Raw genomic sequence first — 22690 nt, forward strand, 5'->3', positions numbered from 1 at the left:
AGAAGGCTCAAAGCTAATCTTTCAAAACATTCAACTAAACAGCATGTTTAATATTCTAAATTTTGAATGGAAAAAAGGATCATCATTATTTTTCACTCATTTTACTGAACATATAAAGACATATGTAAATGATACTTATATTTCTAAAAATGCTTAATTCTGCATGCAGTCTGATTTTTAATCGTGGGTTCAGAGCAAATATCCCAGAATTGCATCATCTTGTGCACGCAAACAATATCAATGCACATTTACCGATACTGAACATTTCCCTAACATCAAAACCCTTATCAATAGAACTTGCATCTGCTAAATGCGTGATGATATACAAAATATGGAAGCGACCACAAGATATTAAGGCTTATAATGGATAGGTATTAAGAGGAAATGATGAGAGAGTGCTCGAAATGAAATGCGTTTCCATATTTCAGAAGCTTAATAGAATTTCCAATTCATCGGTCACGTGCTGTATCAGGGATGACATGTAATATTCGCGTATCCGTTTAAAGTAAAGGTACATTTAATTCACACTTAAGCACGCATATATAATTTTTACACCTTTCACTTTAAATTCCTTCCTGCATTCTTAACTAAAGAATAATTTGGAGAAAAAGACAGCAAGAAAATTCCATTTAATTTATACATAAATATTTTTACCAAGTAAAAAAGATATGAATAAGTGAAAAAAAAGTAAATGAACCGTTCTGAGAGCAAGTTAACTGTAAAGAAAGGCTTATTTACGAAATTTAGCTTGAAAATTACAATGCAGCTTTGCGTTTTGGGTAATAAACAAAGAAATGGAATCTAGGATGAAGATCCGTAACAACAGCGAAATCTAATTTCACAGCAGATTCTTCAGTTACGATATAAAAGCAATCCTAATCTACCTTGTAATATTCAGCGTATGATATCATGATAATGTACCTCATGATTTTGTTGTAACTATATTCATTAAAAGCTCCCTTTTATTACTAAAATGTTTCAGGACTTTTAAAAATCATTTTTAATTGACTTTTAGTTCTTGAAATACAACAAAATACTAATAATTATTGGAACAAAACGTGGATTTAGTAAATGATGATAGTGCAGTCAAGTGAGTCGAATCATTTAAAAATAAAACTGCTTTGAATAATGACATAAATCACAAGGAAACACTTCTGAAAAATTTATAGTAATATGATTGAAAGAAGTAAGGAATTTTTGCTATTGTTTTTGTAAGGCTATGTTATCCAGAAAAGTCACGGTTTGGTTTGGTTTATTTGATTATGGCCAAGCATGTTAGGGCTTTTTGCTTAAGAGAAGGGCTGCCTTCCTGGAGGACTTTCTAAGGGAAACTGGCTCGTATCCACGTTAGAAATGGGGAAAACCTTGAAGCCTGTTTGCGCGAAATTGAACCAGGTCGAACTACCGGTATTCAGTGAATTTACCGCTTGGCCACTGCATGAAGTCATGAATGTTTTTCACTGCAATTAAATATGACCTGTGTTTTTAATTGAATAACATGAAAAGATACATTATATTTCAGTTTTCCTCTTCAAATTAAACATTTTAATTTTCACAACGGTGATACTTTTATACATAATCACAATATCTCTGTTGCATTACAAATTTGTATTTAGCCAGAAACGCTTAGAAAAGAATTCATAAATATGAAGCTGTTGACATTGTTGTTTGCTGAGGATAGATAAGCAGATGGGCTTAATATGCATACCGAACACCTGTAATGCATCAAAAGAAAGGTAGGTAAAAGGAGACAGCATGGTCTTTTTTACTACCACTTTATAAAACAAATTATTTGCACTATTGGGTATGCATTGCGTATTGGTAATCTTGATGCATAACCTTTAAAATTCACATCAGATTTATTGTGAGTGATAAGGATAGTCGTTTGGAATTACATTAGTTATACAGTTTAGCGAAGCACATACCTATGATATTCACTTAAACACGCACATTCACACTGAATCCTTTGGTGGATTACATAGGTCAATGTATTGAACAATATCGATGCATGGCAACGGAATTCACATAAAACTCATGGACATATTTAACATACGAATATGCTGAAGATAATAAATTATTCCTAATAAATATTACCTGTATTATGATTAAGTATCAGTTCTATTAAAATGTATTGTTTTAAGGCTTCTGATCCCTGCACGAATGAAGGGTAAGAGTAATTGCGCTTCTGAAGTATCTGAAGTATTAATATCTTGGCGATCGATTTAAGCCCTATTAAATGAAATGCAAGCTTAATTTGATGACTTGGCACATTTCAACTCTTGTGATATTTTGGTACTTTAGTGAGTTCAGCACAAAAGATTATTTCTGGCTCAAAATAGCACAATAAATTAGGCGTTAAAACAGCAAGTATAAACTTAAATGATAGATTGTCGAAAGTCCTGTCTTGAATATAAATTAATATCTGAATTTACTGAGAAAATAGCATTCTTTTCATCATAATTTTTAGATGTTGTTCATTTTATCAGCAGTATTAAGTACATTAATTAAAAGAAAACCTCACACTTAAAAAACTAATTCCATGAAAAATGTGATTAAATTTGTTGAAAACATGAAATCTCCTTGCCAGTTTCAGAATGGCATATAAATATTACAGTCGAGAATACATTTCTTCCTAAAACAGGGAGTAGAAAATTTCCAAAAATAAAAAGTTGGAATGTAATGCATAACTTATACTGTTTTAATATTTTAAAATTAAAATAATTTTTTAAATTAAATTTGGTGACCCATTACTGGAACTTAGACTGACAGTAAAGTTGCTTTCTTTCTTTTCTTTTCTTTTCTTTCTTTTTTTTTTTTTTTTTTTTTGTTGTTGTTTCGATCAGTTAATTGAGCAGAGATTAATTTAAAGCAGTTACAAACTCCCGTTTAACATCGGATGATACGCTAAGGATAGTAACATACAGCCTATCATGCATGTTCAATAGATTTGCATATCAAAATTTAATTAGCTATTACATGCATATACAGGGCGTCTATAATTAAAGAATCTATTTGAAAGCTGCCTACAAACTAAACAAGTGATTAGAAAATTGTGAATTTTGTGGCGAACTTAATGAATGGATGAGAATGTCTCTCAGGGTAAAAATAGTTACAAATAGCGTCACCAGAGGGCGTTTATTTTGAAAAACCTGTATTTAAAAATGTAAATCCTTGCCGATGTCATGCAGCAGCTGTTATAAAAGCTAGAAACATTCGTGGAGACTTTGTTTTCAATCTGCTCGTCGCTCATAATAACGATATGTGTACGAGATATCACTTTGTTAGTAAAATTGTTTCACCAAAACAGCCGGCACTTTCGTAATGTGTGACCTTCCCGATTCCCAGATTTCAATCCATGCGATTTTTGGCTTTGAGGACATTTGAAACATCTTGTAAGTCATGGAAATCCAAGAACTTTATGTGACCTTAAAGCCAGCATCTCACGCCACGTGCTGAACATTTTTCAGCACATAGTTCGGTCAACAATGGAACATGCCAGATTGCGATTTCAGGTGGTTGCTGAAAATGATGGGCATCATGTGAAAAACATGATTTTTTCTAACAGAACTTGTAAAGTTGTAAAAGTAAAGGCTAAATGTGTAATTTATTAATATAATGCCCTCTGGTGATGATGTTTGTAACTAATGTTTTTCACTGAAAGACATTCACATCCTTTCATTAGGTACGCTAGAAAATTTCATTATTTTCTGATCATTGGTTTCGCTTGTAGACAACTTTAAAATAGGGTTCTTTTAATTATAGATACTCTGTATAATAATATCCTTTTGACTACTGCGCATTATATTAATCAAATTCCTTCGCAGAAGATTGATCGCTTTTCAACACGGATAGTTTGCCCACTGCAACTAGGTCAGCCCAACTTTTGGTTTACTGGTGCTACGTACAGCAACTACATATTCCGGTGCTACATTTACCACCCATCGCAGTTATTTATTATTAAGAGTCTAGCATGTCGTTTCTGTTACTTTTTAACACAAAGATTTCTCACAGATATTAAAGATTCTGCATGCACGAAAAGAATTACAACCCATAAACAAAGAACCTAATCCGTACTATCTGTTCGATGAATGGCTTTGGAATCACAACGAATATCTGATTCTCCCTGTAATGCAAGAATACTGGAATAGCTATTCAAAGTAAATTCTAGATTTGTTTGCGAAGAGAATGCCGTCGTTATCTCAGTCTTATATACAAGAGCTATCAATTCATTTTCTGTGTTTCGTGATGGGTAAGAGTGACATTTATTCATACAGAAAGTCTTATTGAAAAAAAAAAAAAATCTAGAAATACTAGAATCTAATACAATACTTCAACAGTTGTATCAAGAGAGAAATCTAGTTGATTCAGAATGGGTTTGCCCATGAATCGCAGATTGCATTTCTGTTATCTGATCTTATCACCGGCCATTCTTTGGCTGAATCTTCGGTATTCTCATTCTGTATTTAGATCACACGATACAAATGAGATGAAAATATGTCACCATATTTTAAAAATTAAAAGAAATATTCTGCCTGTAATTTAAATAGCGAGTTTAAATTGCCTTGAGAAAAATACAAGCGAAGTTTTAAACATATAATTCGAAAGCTACCAAATGAAAAGGAATTGAATTTTAGTAGTATTTTAAAAGTGAATGTTACACACAGATTATTATGATTATGTACTGATGATTACACAGATGATGTACTGATGTATTTTTACATCAGTTTTTTAAATCCTCACTTTATTTAATTTAATTTTTATTTTTACCCCAGTTTTTTTTTAATATCTTGAGATTCATATCCGAATGTAGGAGTTTTAGGATACAGACATTGACTGAACATCATTTAAATATTGTAGTGTTTTTAAATGTTTAAGACAAGAAGAATTCGAGTTGAATTTGCTTCCCCTTTTTAAAGGAAGCACTTGAAACTTACTTACAGATTACTTACAGAGTACAGTGAATCAAAAACATATTTAAGCAAAACAACCTTTTAAACATTTTTGAGAGAATATTAAACACGTATCTTATTTGTCATAACGTAAGACAAAACAAAATTGAAGAATCTTAAATTATTTTAAATTGCTAAATAAATATTAAATTATGCACTTCTTGTGTACAAATAAAAAAGTCATGGTAAAAAAATAATGTGGCACACAGATATACTTAAAAAAAAATGTCTTAAAAATCTTTCAGTAATGTATTGCGTCTTCTTTACTTTGTATGACTTCCCTAAATCTTCTAGGAATGGATTTCACAAGGTTTTGACGAAGCATTTATTTTATTTATTCCCGTTCTCTGGCGAGCAGTTCTCTAAGTTATGTTTGAAATTTAAAATTTATTAATTCTGTCTCGCAAATTATCGTTTAAAAGTTTCTCCATTGAATAGAACTCTGGCCTCTAAGCAGCCATTTTAGTTACCTGTGGATGCTTAGTATGTACGAAGTCCACAGTTCGCAAGTATGAGCATTATTCTTGGGAGCTTTGTCCTAATAAAATCTGCAATGCAAGAATATGTTTTTCTTAGCTCTTATCTTCATCTCTTTTAAAATATATAAATGTATAACTTTATCCCTTTTGTCATAAATAAACGTAGGAATCTGACGGCGCAAGCACTCATACAGTTACGAACTATCTGGTTGTTTTAACCACGTTTAACTGATGGAGTAAGCTTCCTTATTTGGAGCTTAGTACTGAGCTTTCGTTACACCATTTACTTTCAATCACTCGAAAATATATTGAAGTTACATTCATCAACTAATATAATCAAATTCCGAAAATCTTGGGCCTTTTTGAAATAGGTCTTAGCATATTGTAATCTTGCCCTTCGATTTGCTTTACAAAGAAATTGCTTTCTTCTAAGTTATTCCGCTATGAGAGTTATATATTCTTAAAATATTCCTCAGAGTTTCTACACTAGCAGACTTGATAAATATTTGTTTGGCTTCTACAGGCAGTCTGACTATATCGGTTTTAGAATTCCAAATAATATTCCTAATGATCCTCTTATTTCGCGTTCAGTGAAATCGTTTAACCGCTGTGTTCAGCGTTTGTTATATGAATCAAACTTGTTTTATGACATTTCAAAATTATGTTCTATGTAGACATCAGATCTGCTTACGTTCAACAGTTTTTGTTTAGATTTTCCACAATTTAAACGAAAAATTATAAGTTTTCTCACGTCAGAGAAAATTCCAAAATGTTTTGATCCATGATAGCAATAACAAAGTAGCTCCTCAAACTTTATCTCTGTTAGGTTTACAACCCTTCTTCTAGACGTTTTACAATAAAAATCAGCTAGAATTACTCTTTATCTTATTAATAACCGCAATGCTTCACGACTTTTTTTTATATCAGTTTCGTATTTAAAGTCAATATATTTTAAATAATTCATTTATTTATTAGTTTTATTAAATTTTATTAACTATAATATATTTAGCATGGTATTTAAATATAAAAAACGATACAATGGTATTATTTGTGGAATATTAGCTCATATTTTTAGCACTGAATATTTGACATTTTTCTTTGTCCAAATAATACATCGAATATGTGACGTTTTATATCAGCAAACGAAAAAATTCAGGTTATTTTAGTCTGCGAAATATAAATATCTTCTATCTTTGCGAATTTATTTATCTCGTTGTTAGTATTTCAGTTTAAACATGATCAAAATATGCTAGTAATCAAATTTACTTATATTTTTATGAAATGTTTTTTGCTATATAATTAAATAGTTTACTCAGAATTATATTTCATTTTGTTCCCCCTTTTCTGCGATTAACTGATGATTTCCATGACATATTCAGGCAGTTTACAAACGTGAGAAATCACTACAGCAACGATTTTGAAAAATCGAACTAGTTTTAAACCGTTATAAAACTTAAATATGGATTATGAATGCATACCCTGTATCCATTTATTCCAAAGATACTAATTCGTCAAGTTTTTAAATGAAATCAACGTGGGTATTATCTGTTTTCCAAGAAACGTATAAAGCTAATAAAAATCAAGGTTTGCTTGTTCTACGATATCAGTGTTAATTTTACGAATTGTTTCTGCAATATTCTTCTTTAAGCTTGTAATGTCTGCAACAAGTCTGGCAAGAACCATCCTTTATGAATTTCATTTAAGTATAATTAAAGAAGCTCTGTAATGTTTGCAAATCTTACCATTTTGGGATCATACTTTTATAAACTATTGAATCATTTGTGCTTTAGAGAAATTTGTGCTTTAGTCCTCAGTTGGTTACATCTTTTAGAAAATTCTTCAACATACTCCTAAATACTGGTAGAAAATAGAAAGAAGATGCTGTTTGGGATCGAATATTATGATGATATGAAACTCTAAAACTACTTAGTGTTAAGGAATATTCTTTGATATCGCCAAGAGATGGCGTTAGGAGTCCATCTATTGGCTTACTTGACCTTTCCCCTTCTGAACACGTGACTTGAAAACATATTCATCTTCTTGAAGGTAGAATTTCGATGCACTACGCAATAGAATTCGATTTAGATATTAGCTGGAACTATTCAGTTATTGCCTTTTGAGCCTTAAATATTCGATTCAGGCATTTTAGACATTGTATATATGTAAATATTAAGCTTAATTAAAATTTATGGAAAACCCTCCAGGCCATGCATCTCGTCTTTTGGATTATGAGTGAATCGACTTTGATCTAGAACTTTCGCAACATAATGGTGCATCGGCTCCAGAAAAGAATCTGATTAATTTGAAAATTTGTGTTTTTTGCCTTTTGGATTAGCTTTGTAAGCGAAGACTTCTCACGGTAAGTCTCCTTTGATAATTTATTAAAATGGAACAGAAGACACTAATTAAGAATCGAGCACATATACGTGCTTCTGTAACTCAAATTATTAAAAATGTAGATGTGTATTTAAAAGAAGAAAATCAAGAAGAGTTAGAAAATTGTTTGGAATTGTTAAATAGTAAAGAAACGGAACTACATGATTTAAATGAAAAAATACAAAATTTGATTGAAGATGAATCAAAATTAGATTCAGATATTAACACTTCTATGGAATATAACGATAAAATAATAATAGCGAAGTCTAAAATCAACCGTTATTTAAGGAAATACAATACTCAAAATATCAACACGAATTTAAATAATTCATCTACAGAAGTTGAAACCAAAAGACAAATTGAAGGCAATGTGAAATTGCCCAAACTGTTAATTCACAAATTTTCCGGAGATTATAACGATTGGATGAATTTTTCGAATTCATTCAAGGTCACTATTCATGACAATGTTACACTTTCGAAGATAGAAAAATTTAATTACTTGAGAACTTATTTATGTGGAAACGCAGCATCATCCATAGAAGGTCTCTCAATCTCAGAGGCTAATTATGACTCTACTATAGACATTCTTAAAAATAGATTCGGTCAAAGTGACCTTATTATCAATACACACATTTCTAATCTCTTAAATTTAAATCCCGTTCAAAGTTCAAGTGAAGTGGCAAAATTGCGAAAACTTTATGATACAATTAACGTTCAAGTCAGAAGCCTTTTAGCATTCGGTGTGAAACCAGAAACATATTCCAACATGTTTATTCCAATTTTGATGAAAATTGTCCCGATCGATATAACTTTAGAATTTCATCGTACAAATACTGAAAATCCTTCAACCTATGATTTAAACAAATTTCTAGACTTTCTCCGATTAGAAATAGAATCGCGAGAAAAGATTAATTCGTTATCCTTTCCACGCAAGTCAAACCCGGAAATGAAAGGTATTAACAGATATCCACCGACGCTGAAACATAAACAAACTGTCACCACACATGAATTTATGGCAGCTGCGTCATCAAATCGAAACTGCATTTTTTGTTTTCAAAACCATGACTCAGAGTCCTGTTTATGCCTTACAGTTAATGAGAAGAGAGATATTTTGAAAAACCAAGCGCGCTGTTTGCTTTGTTTGGCCCCTAAACACAAAATCTCACAGTGCCGACAACGCCAAACTAAAGTTTGTAAAATTTGCAAAGGTAAACATTCAGAAGCCATATGTTTTAAATCCAGTTCGATAGTTAAAAATACACCAAGTGATAAAAAGGATAGTATATTAATTTCGAAAAATGATACACAAACTAAGGAACAGAAAGAAGAAATTGTTTCGGCCGTTTCACATAATGCAAATAATACAATTCTTTTACAGACTTGCACGATAAAAGTTAAAACAGCTAAGGAAAAGGTGTTTGCCAGACTTCTCTTGGATAGTGGAAGTATGAAAAGTTTTTGTGCTCGCAAGTTAGCGGACAGATTAAACCTCGAAGTCATAAGAAAAGAAAAATTGACTGTCTACACTTTTGGGAATACTTCTCCCATCCAAAAAAATTATGACGTAGTTAAATTAACTTTAGAACATAGAAGTTCTCCCGATTCTAGAATAGAAGTTGAATTATTAGTAACTGATCATATATCAGGTACAGATATTCCACCTCCTAAATCAGAAGAAATTAAGCAAAACAGACAATTAAAAAATTTGATGCTCGCAGATTTTCCCGATTGTAAAAAACCCATTGCCATTCTAATTGGTGCAGATTATTATTACAACATAGTAATGGGACACGTTAAATACTTAAGCAAAAATCTTGTTTCAGTGGAAACTATTTTCGGCTGGTGCCTACATGGACGAAAAGGTGATGATGATGTCTCTTTAGCTTTCAATGTAGTTGTAGGGGAAGATTTGATTTCCAAACAAATAACAAAATTTTGGGACTTGGAAAACTCAGGACTTATTGATAAGAGGGAAAACTTCAATTCAACTGAAAATGAAGTCGTCGAATATTTCGAATCAAATATAACATATGAAAATTCTCGCTATAAAGTTAGATTGCCTTGGAAACATGACACATCAAATCTAAATAATAATAGGGAAATCGCAGAACAAAGATTTCATCGACTTAGAAAAGGATTTAAAAAAGATCCTAATCTATTTTCCGAATATAGGAACGTATTAAGAGATCAGTTAAAACAAAATATTATCGAACCAGTTTCAGAAATTTCAAATGAAGAGGATGTCGTGTTTTATTTGCCATATAGGGAAGTTATACGCGAGGATCGAGCTACAAGTAAATTACGTATTGTTTATGATGCATCATCGCATGCCCCAGGATCCATTTCTTTAAATGACTGTCTACAGGTTGGGCCAAATTTATACCCTGAAATATTCGAAATATTGTTAAGATTTCGGTATAATCTAATAGCCTTCACCGCAGATATAAAACAAGCCTTTTTTACAGATTCTCATACATGAAAAAGATCGAGACGCAACCAGGTTTCTGTTTTCCGATTTCCCTAATGATGAAACCATTTCTCCTGACATATATAGGTTCACTAGAGTTTTATTCGGAATAAATAGTAGTCCATTTCTATTAGCCGCTACCATTAAACATCATCTGAAAAAATATAATAAACTTTATCCTACAACGGTTAACTTTTTGAATGAGAACGTATATGTAGATGATGTGATTGGAAGCCAACCAACGATCAATGAAGCATTAACTACGAGTCTAGAATCGGTCCAAATAATTAAGGAAGCAAGCATGCAGCTTCACAAATGGCATAGTAACTCGAGACAATTACATGAATTGTGGGTAAAAAAGGGTATCGTTCCAGATGAAAATTCTGAAGATTTTAATAGAGAAAATTTCCCATTTAAAGTCTTAGGTATGGCATGGGATAATTCAAAGGACTTACTGTATTTTGATGTTCGGAATTTATTGTCTTTCACATCTAAACCAATAGAAACAAAACGATTTCTTCTACAAGTGTTGGGTCGGATATTCGATCCAATTGGAATTTTAGGACCTTTCACTGTTAGAATAAAGTGCTTAATGCAGATTTGGTTGTCACAAATAGATTGGGATGAACCGTTACCTGAAGATTTGTCCTCTGAATGGAGAAAGTGGTGTGAAGAGCTACCTCAAATGGCTGAATTCTCCATCTCTCGTTATCTTTTCATGCACTCGAACATTAATGTCGAAAATCTCGAACTACATTGCTTTTCAGATGCAAGTGTCAAAGCCTATGGTACAGTCGCATATTTACGTTTCACGACAGAAAATAAAGAAATCAAAACGACCTTTGTCTCTTCTAAAAATAGGGTAGCCCCACTAAAATCCCTTACTTTACCGAGGTTAGAATTAATGGGGGCATTGTTATCAGTTAAGTTAGTCAGCAATATTCTGAAAGCACTGAAATTGAGAATTCCGTGCTATTTTTGGACAGACTCAACAATTACTTATTTTTGGATCCAGAAACAACCTGGAGCCTTCAAACCCTTTGTCAGGAATCGTGTCGAAGAAATACAAAAATTGAGTTCACCTCAAGATTGGCATTATTGCCCAGGTGTCGACAACCCTGCAGATCTCGTATCTCGGGGAACGAAGATTTCCAAGTTAATAAATGAGACCATTTGGACGCAAGGTCCCCAATGGCTTCAACTCCCTCACGAACTTTGGCCAAGATTAGATATTAAAGAAACAATAGATGAAAACAAATTAGAATACCGAAAGGGATCCGGTGATATACATCAACTTGAATGTACAATCGAAAAAACTTTTGATCTTTTCGACATATCAAAATATAGCAAATTAGAGAAGGTGTTGAGAGTCACTGCTTGGACAACACGTTTCATTAGAAAATTAAGAAAAACTAGCGACATTCAAGGAACTCTCACAGCTGAAGAGTTACGAGAAGCAGAAAATTTCTGGATAAAATCAGAGCAAAAGAAGTTTTTTGCCGAAGAATATAAATCCCTCAAAGAAGGTAATTCAGTTGGAAAAAATTCTCCTTTGTATAATTTTCTTCCTTACATTGATGAAAAGGAAATTATGAGGTTGAGAGGAAGACTGGAATTTTCTGACTTCTCACTAGATAACAAACATCCAATAATCTTACCTGAAAATTCTCGACTAACGATTCTGATTGTATGCAAAGAACATGAGAAGATAATGCATGGAGGAATTGCTGCAACTTTAGCTAAAGTCAGATCACGCTTCTGGATTCCTAAAGGACGACAGTTAGTCAAAAAAGCATTAAAAGGTTGTATAATTTGCCAAAAATATTTAGCTAAACCAGCAGACCAGATGACAGCACCCTTACCAAAGGATAGAATCCAAGAATCGCCTCCATTTGCAGTCTGTGGAATTGATTTCGCCGGACCAGTTTACGTAAAGAATTCTAAAGACATTCGAAAATCCTATATTGTTTTGTTCGTTTGTGCAGTAACCAGAGCTGTACACTTAGAACTTGTATCAGATATGTCAACAGAATCCTTTTTACTTGCATTTCGCAGATTTTTGAGCAGAAGAGGAAACTGCGTAATCATCTACTCTGACAACGCCAAGACCTTTAAGAGGACAAAGAAAGAACTTGAGAATTTTTCAAAAGTTTTAAAAGATGACAAATTCAAGAATTTCATTGCCAAAGAAAGAACCCATTGGAAATTTATAATCGAACGAGCCCCATGGTGGGGAGGGTTTTATGAGAGACTCGTTAGATCTGTTAAAGAATGTTTAAGAAAAATCGTAGGAAAAGCATTGTTGACTTTCGAAGAAATGTCTACACTACTTGTCGAAGTGGAGTCAGTTCTTAATTCACGACCTCTAAGTTACGTTTACAACGACAATGACGAGCCACAACCGTTGACTCCAATGCACTTCTTAAACATTGGACAAACTGATTTGAAGTATCCTTTGACTTTTGCTAGAATCATCGGTAGCGAAACGACAAGAGAAACGCTGTTAAAAAGAAAGCGTTATCAAGAATTGCTGTTAAAACAGTTGTGGTGGAAATGGAAGCAACAATATTTATTAGATCTTAGAACTGCCCATTTCTTGAAGAATCCGCAACTTCAACCAGAACTAAAAGTAGGAGATGTTGTTTTAGTCGAAGGAGATAATAAAAACAAACTGTTATGGAAACTTGGTAGAATCATAAAAATTATTCCTGGACGTGATGGTAAAGTCCGATCATTCGAATTAAAAACGGGTAATGGGACTTTAAAACGTACTGTTCAACATCTATATCCTCTTGAACTTTAGATATTTTGAACTTTAACAATTTAGTTATGTTTTTTTTTTCTCTTTTTGTCTATTAATGATTAAATTGAATATCGTTAGTTAAGTTTGTTCAGCTAAGTGGAAAATATTTTAAAATTTAGTTCATTTATTAGTTATAACATTTATTATCTGATACCTGTATTGGAATTGAAGTGTTTGACTAATTAGTATTTTTTAATATTTTTATAGAATAGTGATTTATGTACTTGATTGTGTGTATAACTGAGTTAGATGAACTCTTGTCAGAGTTCAGGTGGGGAGTGTGTTAAGGAATATTCTTTGATATCGCCAAGAGATGGCGTTAGGAGTCCATCTATTGGCTTACTTGACCTTTCCCCTTCTGAACACGTGACTTGAAAACATATTCTTCTTCTTGAAGGTAGAATTTCGATGCACTACGCAATAGAATTCGATTTAGATATTAGCTGGAACTATTCAGTTATTGCCTTTTGAGCCTTAAATATTCGATTCAAGCATTTTAGACAACATTGTATATATGTAAATATTAAGCTTAATTAAAATTTATGGAAAACCCTCCAGGCCATGCATCTCGTCTTTTGGATTATGAGTGATTCGACTTTGATCTAGAACTTTCGTTACAGTAGTTTAGCACTCATTATATGATGAATGTAAATAAAAACTGGATTTTACTTTTATGAAAAATTTCCTTTTAATTACACCAATAAGTTTGATACTCTGCATGAAAATCTTATTTAGCATGGTTTCTCACCGCGGGGTATACGTAAATCTCTTTTCTTAGTCTTCAGATAACCAACGCAGGTTAAAATTATTCTAACTTTAAATGTATAATAAAACTCTATTTCTATTCATTCCCTAGGAAAGGAGACAATCTCATAATGGGCTGTAAGAAGTATTATTCAAGGAAAGAAATCAAAATATTTCCCTTTCTAGTATAAAGACATACCAAACATCATGTAGTTTCAAGGATAAATTTTTAAATTGCATATTCTCTTATAAATTTAACTCTAGTGTCGATTGTCTGGAACATTTTCTGTGGAACGCCATACCATAACTCCAATTCTGTAATGTAAGCAAACCTGCTTGTTGCTGATTGGAATACCTGCACATCAAACAAAGGAATAATGTCTGAGGAAAAATAATTGAAATTCTACGAAAGATATCTTCTTACCCCTGTATTGACAGAAGCGCATTTAAATTCCGAAACGAAATTAAAGCTTAGCATTCATAGCTGATGCAAATGAATTGCCGGGCATTTGCAGGATATTCTGTGAGTTCTTTTGAATACGGAATGAAAGCAATGTATATTATGGGATGTTTGAAAGTTTAAAATGATGAGACTAAGCAGATTCTTTTGTGCATTGTGGAATAAATATACAGGCTGTATCTCACTGAAGTGTTTCAATTTTCAGATACTATTTTATAGTTTTACTACCTCTTGAAATCACTTCTCTGGTTATTTGAAATGCTTCAACCCGAAAAGTAAATATAATGTCTAGATGCTATAACCATTTTTTACATAAAATAAACGTTTGTTTTTAAATACGCATTGATGTAACACATAAATACAAATAATAGATATCATAATAAATACATATAATACGCTTTGCATTTACTTATTATTACGCATTGATGTGTATGTGAATATGTAATATTGCGTATTGTATAAATTTGTGCATGAATACGCATTTATGCATTTATTTTGCAGCAATAAATTTCTTCCATTTGATACCTTCATTTTTTTTTAATTGCATTGTTAAAGAAGATAACCGAAATAAAAATCTTCCTTCTGAAAAATATTGAAGGGAGATATATTTTTTAAATTTAGTTTCAACATAAGCGCTACATATATTTACGGCACATATATGTTTATATAGGTGCCGTCCAACTGGTATAGTGGTTAGCGTCGCTGACTGCCGTGCCGAACGGCACAGGGTTCGAATCCCGGAGAAGGAATGGATATTTGTAAATGTATAGTGCAAGTACGGAATGGCGGCATTCTAAATATGCGGCAAGCCGAATGTCTTCTCGAGAGGTTGGCGGTAGGGGAAGAGAGGTGGGAAACCCTCAGACCTGTACCTTCGGGATGCTCTCCATCAAAATTGGAGGCGGAAATGAGCTAAATCACATTGTCACCTATAAGGTGCCCAAGGCTGCTGCCAACGGCAGGCATTAACTTGACACAAGAACAACAATATTTATAGGTAAACTCTACGCTAGATAAGTAGACATAAGAGATGCCAGAAATAGTTAACGAAAACGTTTTGATTTTAATAAATTTATTGGACCTTAAACTTCATGGAAAAAATTGTTTCTGTAGGATTTTCTGCTGCAGAAGAACATTGATACTCTGAAATTTACTGATTTTCTGTTATACTGAAGTTAATAAAAATTAAATACTGATCACCTTAATTATGATATTCCGCAATACAGTGATGCCCTCATATTATAAGTAATAAATTGTTACTGATGAATTTAGAAATACTGGAGTTGGACTTAGACAGGCAGGATATTATTAACACCACAATTTATTGCAGTTACAAAAATACAAAGCTTAATTTTATAATGAATAAGTTACGCGGTATTAATTTTGAATCTTTGTTATATGGAAATTTTCTGTAAGAAATGAAAGCTACTTTAAACCGCAATACTATAAGTAACTTTTCTGCTTCCTTTCAAAATTTTGGAACAGTCACAATGTCCAAATGTAGTGACAGAAGCATTGTGTGTCATTTTTTGTAAAAATAAACTTCTATTTTAAAATTAATTATATTATTCGTATATGAGACATCAATGCTTAGGAATGATCTTGTAATGATAATTAAAAATTGGGCTGGGAAAAAAAAAAAAAAAACAACTTCAGTAATCAAATCGTAATCAAGATGAATAATTCTTCTTTCTTCTTTAACTACAATTTTCTCTTTTAACGATGGACTTGCTAATTTGATTACATAATAACCCACAATCAAGAAGGAAAAAATATACTTTATAACGTTATTATCATATCGTACGATCATGCTTAGTGTCGAAAATAATATAATCCATTAGTTCAGTACTCCATTAATGAGAAATTATTATTATAATGCGAATAATGGATTATAAGAGCTATAATTATAACCTGGGCACAGTTAAACCTATTTTCCTATAAACTTTATTAGAGGATTCACTGACACCTGAAATATTTTGCAGGATTCTGTTGAAAAAATTATTCAGGGCTTCTATTAAGAAAGTCTGGATATAGAAGCATAACTACAGTACAGAGTCCGAGATTCGGAATACTCGGGACTTCTGCGGTTCCGATTAAAAACATTTCCGCATCTGAGTTCAGCTCTTTAAAGCTAGCAAGATTATAAGCAGACATGGCGATATTGGAACTTCAATTATTGTTTTGGTCAAAGAGAAATATGCCAGTCTTCTTCCTTACAGGACTAGAGAAGGTACAATTAATGCCTCCACAACCGCGTATCAGAACTTGAGGTAGCAAAAATTTTTTTAATTTAAAAGAGCTCCAGCAGCAAAAATCAGCGCTGGCTGAATGCTTAGAATTTAGGAGTTGAAGATAGCGACATTTTTAAAATCTAATGAGCAGCAAAATGCGTAGCGCCGGCTCGGATCTCCTCACAATTACTCAAGAATTCTGGACACGGTCAGTACAATGTCAATCAATGCATTATTATTGGCTACGGTGCGACTTCCTAGCCAGCATGTATATAAAAATGATATGCATAAACCTCATTTAGTCCAGAGAAAAGTCGCATTTACGGCACACCTGTCTCCTTTGTTATTATGTTCTCCGTTTCCAGAATTTATAAGGGAAGAATTCTTTATTATTGTATTTATTTATATATTTTTTTGGACTGATGGTCCGAATATTAGATTTTTTCCGGATTTCCAACTTTGTACTATTTCTGGAGGAAAATAACTTTATGGAGTTTAACAGTGAGCAAACGAAGAGCTCAACGTATTAATTAGCTTAATCAATCAAAAGAGCTTTGTTTCATTCAGAACTTCGAATTTCTGCTGCAGAGCAGTCTTACCAATCCGTTCCTGTCAAAGGGCGCGGAGAAAACTTGTTCCAAATCTCCCCCTCCCCTCTTCTTTGGACGAAAAGCTAAAGCAGCCACATCCAGCGCTACAAGTTGCAACACGCCCAGCGTCCAGTTGCGTTAAAGAGCAATGCATCAATAAAATTGGACTGAGCTCCAACAAAACTGTAATACATTAATCTTAAATATATTTTGTTGACATTTGTATCTAATTTCAAACAGTCACCTTATTTCGAAGAATAATAATGTAAAGATTTCCAACTGACCATTCGAGAACCAGCTCCATCCCTGTGGAAGAATCGTCTAAATGCTTGCGCCAGGATTGATGGATAAGGAATGGGTGTTCCTTCTGATATGGCACTACACAGAGCTTGACAGCAGATAACTCCCGAATGAGCAGAAAAGAATCTTCCGAGTATTCTTAGATGTCTACATAGCCAAAGATTCAAAACGTCACTGCCCCAACTGTGAGGTACAGCTGCCGGAGCTGAATATCGTCGATTCTGACTTCTGTGGAACGAGTGACGATATCTGTAGCTCCTTGGAGAATCCAGCTGGAATTCTCAGTAAGAAATCTGAAAGAGAAGGAATAATTTTAGCATATCATAGTGCAGTATAATAATATAAGCATCTTTTTATATACTATCGGCAAACATTTTGCTATGTCCTGGAAATTTTATTAGGAAACGTTAAATATTGAAAATTATGCAGTGTTTGATTGTACTTAAAAGTGTAACTAATTTTAAGTTATCATGAAAACTTTTTAAACTTTTATCATGAAAACTTTGAAAACTAATTAATGCACTAATCGTCCTCTTTCAGCTTGTAATGTCTGTTGCTTGGAGTGATATAAACCTTTTGATAATATTTCCATTAAAATTTCTCGTGCATTTACGTTTAGGTGAATGTCTGAAATCTATCTGTGTTTTTTAGATGCATAAAGCCTTCCATAGCAGCGCCCTAACAACAAAAGTTCTTAGCTACACTACTAGATTACTATGCATAGTTAGAAATATAAGAATGGGAAAATAAATTGAAATGTGATACCAGTTTTTTTTTTTTTCAAAAGTCGTGATGATTTAAAATTGTTACAACGTTTCGAAAAAATTTTATTTTAAATAAAATTGATTATAAATGCCAAATATGATATTCATCAATCTTAATCTTAGTTTATTATACGTTGTGTTAAGTATTTGCAGTAGTAATTGAAAATTTCAAATTTAATAAAATATTACGTTAAAATACATGTTTTAAAAAAAGGGAAATAAATTCAACTTTAATACAACTTGTGGCGTCCTTAGGTTTAATGATGCAGGAAACGTGAAAACCTCCCGAATGCCAGCAGGACATGATATTCAGTTACATCACGAAGGCATGAGGAAAGGAGGGAGAAAATATGTAATATACTCCCCTCGTTTAAAGGGTGATTGAAGATAAAAGGACCCAATCGTCAATCATGTTGACGATGAATTATGGTCCACCACCTTTTAGTCCAGGCATTACTTGTAGGATCATTAAATGCATCGATGCAAGAGACGTAAAAATTGTGCAGTGCCTCTACCGGGATTCAAACCCTGGATCTCCCTATTGTCAGCCGCACGTGCTGTCCAATTACGCCACGAAAGTTTGTGGGGAGGTGAAAGAAATTATAAACTTCCAAAAGTATTATGCATTAAAATTTCCAAAAAATCGGTGAAAATTTTGATCTGCTATGTCCAAATATAGATAACAATAAGAAGTATCTTCATAGCATTTCTAAAGTTGTATATAATAAATAACCTATATTGCTATTATATTTATTTATAAATAAGATAGAGTATCTGAAACGTGTATGTTCATTTTCAGTGGTACAGTTCAACCAAGTCTATTTAATCATTAAATGTATTCTCCTTCTAACGATAAAAATGCATTTTCTAATTCGATGACTTCGAGAAGATGTCATTTGGTAGATGCATGTTATAAAGCCTAGATATTCAGATTATAAATACTTATTTAGCGTGAAACTATTAAATCTGATATACAGAGTTTATTCAATTTACAGTTAGGTTGCTTTTATTCTGATGAAAAATAAATCTTAAATAAATAAAGAAGCCACAATTCTTAGGGGAATTCTTATAAATGAATATTATAATCATGCATTAATTGCTATCTTCTTCAGAATCTAATTGTTGAAACACTCCCTTACATTAATTATAAAACAAAAACAAATTATGATTATTTCGCAACCAAAATCAGATAATCATGCTAAATGCATATAATTTCTTGCCAGATGAGCGAAAACTCTAATCTTTTCAAACTGAAACGATCATGTGATTTTGGTGACGAACCATCTGTTATTAATTAAATCTGCGTAATTTCTCCTTGGCATTAAATAAATAGATTTTGAAATGTATAATTAATTCATATACTTAACAATATTTGCTCAAGGAAAACATTTTAAAGGAGATGGTTCAGAAAGACTCTTCTGGTATTTTATCATCTTCACAAAGGTGCAAAAAGCATATATACACAGTGTCAAAAACCTTCCTACGTGCTCATAATTCAAGATTTTTTTATTTCTCCTCAACTAATACAAAGCTCCGTAAATAGAATAACTCTTCTAATTATTTCTGAACTCGATAATTATGAATAATCAGTTGAAACTACTAATTAATATTTTAATTGGAAATCAATCAATTGAAAATATCTACTATGGAAAACGTCATAATGACATGACTGAAAAATATTGAAATATCAAAGATTTGTGTCCGCTTGAATGATAACAACATTTTCAATTAGCACTTTTTCATAAGACTAATAAAGAATCTTTTTTGTAGCAATATCACAAACAAAACTATTTTTATCGTACTAGAACTGCTCAAAATTTATAACGAACTGTTTAAATTTTTTTATCAGATGCCCGAATTAAAATTTTATTTATACATAGAGATATGAGAGCAAAGAAGCCTGTTAATTATTCTTCATCTTAAAAAATAATCTTATTACCTTCAATATAACGAGGGGAAAAATACATACAATAAAGAAAGAAGCCTTTAGAAAATTAAAAGCAATTAAAAAAAAATTCGTATTTCGTGATTCGGATGGCTGCTTAGATGCCATAAGTTTACGAATAGAGTAAAATTAATAATTAATTAAGGTTTTTATTTGTTTACATAGAAACCCGGGAAACAGTCACATTATTATTGTAGTACAGTACTTGAACAGGTGCTTGAAAAACCGCGTAACTAATCGATGTGCTCGAGTTTAGTAATTAATTTTCCACCAAAAACTCTGAAAAAGAACGTTACGTAATATTTATTTTACTTGTATACTTGATATAGCATCAAATAATCAGTGTGTAAAGAAGTATACCAGATAATTAAATATTCGATTGCTTGCCAACATCAGCCATATATTTTAAAAAACTCACTGCGATATTACAGTATACAAAAAGTATATGATCAGAAAAATTTTCCTTTTTCAATAAAATAAACAAAATGCAAATTTACAATCCTCTATCTTAAAGATCTGTGCTAAGCGCAACGTAAGAGTGTTATCACATACAATATTTGTTGCCGGAACAAAATGTTTGAAGGAACAGTTCTGAGAATCGCTTTTCTGCGAAATCGGATTACCATCTTCACTTGGTAAACAGGCTGAAAGCCAACCAAGAATCAGTTATTGCTCAGATTGGCGAAAGTGACCGTGTTGTTTTGTATCGCTCACACTCTTTTCGTTTTAAACTTTATTGTTAGTTATGGAAGATAATAGAAAGGTGATTGCTATCAAGTTAATCACTTTGATCTCCACTCTGGCACTTCAAGTAACGGATAAACACACTTCTGGTTATAGCAATCAATTACATCAGTAGTAGCCAAATTCTGTATACACTAAGACTAGTTTAAAACATGTGCTGGATAAGTCTGTTTATCAGACATTACTTATGTGTATTTTCTGATGTTTGCATTCTAATGAAAATTTGATGGCTCACTGGAAAATTTATGACCTGGTGTAAGCATTTTCTTGACTAACTTTATGGCTCATAATTACTGTTCTGTATATAATTATAAACAAACAAACAGAAAAAAAAAAAAAAAAAAAAAAGAGCAAGACAATCTATGACAAAAATCTATATGGCTGATATTTACATCCTCACAGCCAGCAGACGCTATTCAGCAAAATGAAGATCAAATAAAGCATATGACTACATGAGCAATCAAACATGTGCGAGTTGTTTACTGTCCCATAGAAAATTCGGTAATATACCTAAAACACATGAATTATACCAACTCTTAAAATTAGGAGGTGCACATCATGAGTTTAATTTATGTTATTACGCAAAGCTTCGAAGGATATCTGCCTAACAAGAGGGACCCCTTTGTAGAAGATTTTTTAAAACTGGCTCGTATATTAGTTACAAATGGGGAAACCAAGAGAACGCCCATGTGGCCAGCCTGTTCGCGGCATTCTAACCTCAGACAGAACTACCAGTGTTCAACGACTCTTCGGCCACTAGTAGGCCTGTGCACATAATTGGAAAGTACAATTCATTATGTAAACACACATGAAGGTGATAATCAGTTGTGCACTGTTTAAGTAATCAAATGTTATAAATGCATAGTTGTTACATTTCTTATTATTTATTAGTCATGTTTATATTACGTAGATTATACATATGATATAATTTGCAAAGAACTGATGACTACAGTTGCTGCCAATTACATAATGGTTATATGAGTTAGAAGTAACTTCAAACAAACTTTTTGGCAATGTTCATTTTTGTATTCATACATACATATGTTCTAATATTCTATAATATTCCACACATCTAATAAGTCATATATTTACATACAGATAGAGAGATGCGATCGTTTAGAAGTTGTTGATATATATTTATTAGTATTAATGTAATGAATAAGATTTATATTAATGAATGTATGTACAAATGAGTTTCATCATGCATAATAATAAATCCATAAATTTCCAATGTTTTAATATGTAGCATTTACAATAAAAGTATAGTTTCTAATGTCCAAAAAGTATTTCATTAATAACATGAAAATAATAGACAAATTTAATGAGTATTCTCATTATTACATAAACTATAGTTTTCTTTTTTTATGCATCTTTTATGCTGTTTAAAATGTGTCACTGATTATGCAATTAACAATTTCAAACATAAGTAACTAAGAGGAAAGCCACGCATATACAAACGGACTTAAAAAATTATTCAACTTGAATTTAAGAAATAAAATTCTATTACCTAACAGTGATAATACACGATCGGCACGAAATACGACAAATTTGGCGAACTTTTGGCGAAGAACAATTTGTAAACAAATCTGAACTGCAAGAACGTCGTAAAACGCTATCAACTCTGAAATTTCCACGATTATATATTTAATGAATATATAAACATTTTAAAAATGATTCAGGCAGTTATATTACAACAAAACATCAATGATTAAATCGGCCTCTATTTCCACCGTCCATGACTTCACAGTGAGATCCATTGCCATATTGAAAGTTACCGTGATCCTTGAGAAGCAGAACTCTCGTCTGATTGGTTGAACGTGCGAGAAACACATTCCCAG

The 22690-nt window shown here is 32.2% G+C and overlaps 1 protein-coding gene across 2 annotated transcripts in view; it reads right to left on the bottom strand.

Moving 5' to 3' along the window:
* LOC118202111 (calcium-binding protein E63-1-like) overlaps window positions 1–22690 on the bottom strand; it is a 710926-nt gene that overhangs the window by 264450 nt on the left and 423786 nt on the right. For both annotated transcript variants that reach the window (XM_085821630.1, XM_085821631.1), the window contains one exon: window positions 17384–17692. In XM_085821630.1, coding sequence (XP_085677756.1) covers window positions 17384–17386 — 3 coding nt within the window. In that variant the 5' untranslated portion in view covers window positions 17387–17692. The remainder of the gene's footprint in view (window positions 1–17383; window positions 17693–22690) is intronic.

The sequence above is a fragment of the Stegodyphus dumicola genome, chromosome 8, assembly GCF_044657685.1.
Source record: "Stegodyphus dumicola isolate Sdum_Otavi_A_Nest chromosome 8, ASM4465768v1".
NCBI classification, from domain to species: domain Eukaryota; kingdom Metazoa; phylum Arthropoda; class Arachnida; order Araneae; family Eresidae; genus Stegodyphus; species Stegodyphus dumicola.